Genomic DNA, 5158 nt, shown 5'->3' on the forward strand with positions numbered 1-5158 from the left:
CAGGCTCTGCACTGTGTCGCGGTCGGGCGCAGGGACGCGGCCGCCACCCTCCCGCTCTCTCGGCCCTGCGGCGTGTGCCAGTGGGAGGGCGAGCTAGGGCACCCGCACCCGGGAACGCTGCGAGACTTTTAGACGCTCCAATCGACCTCGCCGCCGCTGCAGCAGGCAGGAGAGACAGGGGCGAGAAGGGCCCAGCCTCCACCTCGCCTTCCTCGCAGGGCGCCCCGCGCCCAGCCGGCCCGCGCAGGCAGGAGAAGGGAGGGAAGCAGCGAGAAGGCGGGCGGAGCGGAGGCCCCGGCGGAGCGCGCAGCGGCCGGCCCGCCCGCCGGTGGATGCGGCGCCCCGGGAGCCTAGAGACAACTTTGCCGTGTGACGCGCCGGGAGGACTGCAGGGCCCGCGGCTGGGGGCTCCGCGCCGCCTCTGAGCGGGCCCGCGCGGCCAGCGCTCCCCAGCGCTCCCGCCACTGCGCTCGCCCCGCTCCGCCGCCCGCCCGCCGGCCCGAGGCGAGGACTACCGGCCCGTCGCCGGCGGCCGCGGCCCTTCCTCGGCGCTCAGGTGCGAGCGCGGGGCCCCGCCGCAGCGCCCGCCGCAGCGCCGCACCAAGCCGCGCCCGGCTCCGCTCCGGGGACTCCGGCGTCTTCGCTTCCGTCTCGGCCAAGTTGCGTCGACCGGCCCTTTCGCCACCTTCCCCGCGCGGCGGCCGAGGCGCCACTGCCGCCGCTTTCGCTTCACCGGAGCTGGGGGCTGCGGGGCCCCGACGCGGAGAGGATGGGGGGAAGGCTGCAGATGCCGAGGCGCTCTGAGACGCCCGCGCGGCAGTGACCCTTCGGCCCCCTCCTCGCCGGCGCGCCTCTCCGGCCCCCGCGGCCCTCGGCGCCCCTTCCCCGCCGCGCGGGAACCCCCGCGGCCCGGCCGGCCCCCTCCCCCTGCTAGCCGGCGGCGGCCCTCCCGGCGGGCGGGCGGAGGCCCGGGCGGGCGCGGGCGGGGGCGGGGGCGGGGCGGCGCGCCGGGAGCCCGGAGCCCGGCCCTGCGCTCGGCTCGGCTCGCCTCGCGGCGGGCGCCCTCGTCGCCAGCGGCGCACCATGGACGGGCTGCCCGGTCGGGCGCTGGGGGCCGCCTGCCTTTTGCTGCTGGCGGCCGGCTGGCTGGGGCCCGAGGCCTGGGGCTCGCCCACGCCCCCTCCGTCGCCTGCCGCGCCGCCACCGCCCCCGCCGCCCGGAGCCCCCGGCGGCTCGCAGGACACCTGCACGTCGTGCGGCGGCTTCCGGCGGCCGGAGGAGCTGGGCCGGGTAGACGGGGACTTCCTGGAGGCGGTGAAGCGGCACATCTTGAGCCGCCTGCAGATGCGGGGCCGGCCCAACATCACGCATGCCGTGCCCAAGGCCGCCATGGTCACGGCCCTGCGCAAGCTGCACGCGGGCAAGGTGCGCGAAGACGGCCGTGTGGAGATCCCGCACCTCGACGGCCACGCCAGCCCGGGCGCAGACGGCCAGGAGCGCGTCTCGGAGATCATCAGCTTCGCGGAGACAGGTGGGTTGGTCCCACGGGCGGCCAGATGCGGCCCTCGCTCCCCACCCCCTCTTCACCCTCTCCCACCCCCTTCTCCTTGCCCGTCTGGCCGCCCCAGCCAGCGCACCCTGGGTGCAACGCGGACTCTCGGCCCTGCCGCTCCCCTCTGGCCCTGTGCGCCCCGTCCTGGTTGCCGTCTTCTTACCCGCCCCCCACCACCCCGGGCAGCATACCTCTTCCTGCTCCCCCGTCCCCGTCGCTGAACGCCTTGCCCTCCACCCCTGTTCTCTGAAACCGGGCCCCAGCGCCTCTGGGCGTGCATCCCCCTCCCGGCAGATGCGTGCGGCCCTGGCTCCGCGGGCACTTGCTTGGTGATTGCTTAATGTTTTTGTTTCCCACGATCGGAGTGTAGGCTTAGCAGTGTGGTTGGAGATGTGTGTGCTTGTTGATATCCGTGGGCTGGAGAAGTGTGTGTGTGTGTGTGTGTGTGTGTGTGTGTGTGTGTGCGCGCGCGCGCGCGCCTGTGTGAGAGGCCCCGGGGCCGCTTCCATCGCCGGGCAGCGTGGGCTTGCCAGGATTGCTGAAGCCTCACTGGGGAGAGCTAGGCAACCTCTCTTCCGATTGTGTGGGCACCGGAATCGGGCGGAAGGCAGGCTTCTCAACAGGTCCCATCATTTACGCAGAGAAAGACGCGGCTCGGCCCGGGGGGCAGCCCGGTGCCTCTCGGCTCTCCTGGCAGCGGTAGCAGCCCCCTCGCCTGAGAGCCGCAGAGTTCGTAGTTAACAAAGGGTAGGAGTCCTTTCTGGAATTTTCTCCCGGCCCCGGATTGCAAATTTCTACCGCTGTCTAAATATAATAATCGAGAGACAGAAAATCTTTCAGAACTTTAAAAGAAGAAGGAAAATGTGCCCGCGCTGAAATGCTGCAAGTGCTTTCCACTCCGCTGTCCTTTTCAGGACTTGAATGAGCCAGGCTGGCTTTTGTGCCTGGAGCTCAGCCCCATTTGTGCGGAGGGGACTGCGGAGAAGGTCGCAGAGGGGGAAGCCCTGGTGCGGGTAGGGCGGGGGTGGGCAGGGAGCTTGTGGCGGGAGGGGGGGGGGGGCTTGTGTCACCAGGCTGAAAATGCCCCCCATCCTCCCAGGCAGCAGGCAGACGGTCCTGGTGCCGCCTGGGGATGAAAAGGGATGAAAAGTTTTGCATGGCCGGGTGTGGAGAAAAGCAGAGACAATCGGGCTGGTTTGTGCTTAGAAAGAAATGCATTGCTGTTTTAGTTGTCCGACCGAGTCAGGGAAAGCTCTACATGCAATTAGAGAGCTTGGATTAAAAGGTGCTTTGGGGCCCAGAGTAGAAATGTGATTCTGGAAGGTCGAGAAGGCCTTTTGGTCCCGGTGGCACAAAATGACAGCGGGGGCTGGTGTATTTCTGGTCCGTTTCACGGAGCCAGCTCTTTGACTTATAAATAACAGATTCAGGTCACAGGCAGCTCGTCCAAGACCAGCTTTTAAGGCTGCACTTTCCCCCATTTCAAAGTCAGATGTCAGTGTTATTAGAGGAGCCAGGCGAGGCCTGAGGAGGGGGCTGCAAGGCAGTGGTAGGAGGTTTGATAAAACCAGCCATGGTCACACAGTTGCCTTATTTGTTCTTCCTGGGGGGGAAAAAATAGAGGAGGAAGAAGAAAAAAGTACAGATTGCCAGAAGTCACTGAAATGTACCATGAGAGAGTAGTTGTGTCTAGGTTGGCATGGCCTCTCTTCTTGTTGAGCAGAATTATGAAGGAAACTAACGAGGCAGTTCCCCCTTTTCCTTGACTATATTAACATGCCCTTAATAGGGAGCCAGCATCTCCCAAACATAGTGGACCTCAAGTTTCAAGGCTGAAACTTGGAAATTGTCAGAAGCGAGGGCTGCACTTTGCAGCCTGCAAAGCACACCTTCTTGTGTCAGAAATCTGAGCAGAGCTCACTTGTTTGCCGTGGAGGTTCCACTGGGGGTTGGATCAGATCATGCTTAGGTAAACACTGGGAAGAGGCGGTAGGTGGCTCAGCTTGATTTTGCAATGCCCTGAGTTAACCAAAAAAAAAAAAAAAAAAAAACCAACCTCTCTCCTGATACAACCCACCCCCAAATCCTCAGGGTCCTGGTTTTGTTTTTCAGATTTCACAGATACCCATAACAACTTGTTAAGATCTTGGCCCCCTGACAAGTTCCTCTGTTGAGCTTTGAGGCCTGACAGCCTGTCTCCAGGGAGCCCTGGCTGGGGAGAGGTGAGGCAGAATTTTAGAGGCCCCCCCCCCCCCCCCCCCCCGGACCCTCCAGCTCCAAGCCAGTTGGGTGTTTCTCAATGGAAAGCGCTTTTCTCTGCCTCTTCCAGGTTGCACTCAGAGGCCCTGGCCCCAGGAACAGTCTTTCTGGTCAATAACGTTTCCCAGCTGTGTGGCAAGTTCGCATTCCAGCATCACGCCGCTGAGTGTCCTTCCCCATTGCCTCGTGTTCTCCTTGAATTAACTTGGCCTGCTCTCCCACTTCTCCGCAGATGGCCTCGCCTCCTCCCGGGTCCGTCTGTACTTCTTCATCTCCAATGAAGGCAACCAGAACCTCTTTGTGGTGCAGGCCAGCCTGTGGCTCTACCTGAAGCTCCTGCCCTATGTCCTGGAGAAGGGCAGCCGGAGGAAGGTGCGGGTCAAGGTATACTTCCAGGAGCAGGGCCACGGCGACCAGTGGGACGTGGTAGAGAAGAAGGTGGACCTCAAGCGCAGCGGCTGGCACACTTTCCCACTCACCGAGGCCATCCAGGCCTTGTTCGAGCGCGGCGAGCGGCGGCTCAACCTGGACGTGCAGTGCGACGGCTGCCCGGAGCTGGCCGTGGTGCCCGTGTTTGTGGACCCGGGTGAGGAGTCCCACCGGCCCTTCGTGGTGGTGCAGGCCCGGCTGGGAGACAGCAGGCACCGCATCCGCAAGCGGGGCCTGGAGTGCGATGGCCGGACCAACCTCTGTTGCAGGCAACAGTTCTTCATCGACTTCCGCCTCATCGGCTGGAACGACTGGATCATTGCGCCCACCGGCTACTACGGGAACTACTGTGAGGGCAGCTGCCCGGCCTACCTGGCAGGGGTCCCTGGCTCCGCCTCGTCCTTCCACACGGCGGTGGTGAACCAGTACCGCATGCGGGGCCTCAACCCTGGCACGGTGAACTCCTGCTGCATCCCCACTAAGCTGAGCACCATGTCCATGCTCTACTTCGACGACGAGTACAACATCGTCAAGCGGGACGTGCCCAACATGATCGTGGAGGAGTGCGGCTGCGCCTGACCGCGGCAGGGCTGCGGCGGTGGGGGGAGGGGGTGCGGGGGGGCACGAGGATGGGGCCCCTGGAAGGGCTCCTTCCAGCCCCTGTGGGAACCGGCTGCCCAGCCAGCCGAGTGCGGTCCTTCTGTCGGGCTGCCCAGCAGGTGCCAGGGTGAGGCCTGAAATCTTTTCCTACTACTTCATCGAGCAAATCAGTCCAAGCCAGAGCCCGGACGCTCAACTGACACGAGATACTTTCAAATGCACACGGAGATGTGCACAGCCAGACGCGTCCCTCCACCCACACGGCAGCCTCCGGGATACCAGCAAATGGATGCGGTGACAAAGGGCAGCTTAGCTACG

General features: G+C 64.5%; 1 protein-coding gene across 1 annotated transcript; it reads left to right on the plus strand.

Annotated features, from left to right (window-relative positions):
* The first annotated feature begins 1009 nt into the window (after window positions 1-1009).
* INHBB (inhibin subunit beta B) lies at window positions 1010-4854 on the plus strand. The gene is made up of 2 exons (XM_044242639.1): window positions 1010-1531; window positions 4044-4854. The coding sequence occupies exons 1-2, from the start codon at window positions 1084-1086 to the stop codon at window positions 4817-4819; spliced, it is 1224 nt and encodes a 407-aa protein (XP_044098574.1). The 5' UTR covers window positions 1010-1083; the 3' UTR covers window positions 4820-4854.
* The last annotated feature ends 304 nt before the right edge of the window (window positions 4855-5158 follow it).

Source organism: Neovison vison, chromosome 3 (assembly GCF_020171115.1).
Source record: "Neovison vison isolate M4711 chromosome 3, ASM_NN_V1, whole genome shotgun sequence".
NCBI lineage: Eukaryota > Metazoa > Chordata > Mammalia > Carnivora > Mustelidae > Neogale > Neogale vison.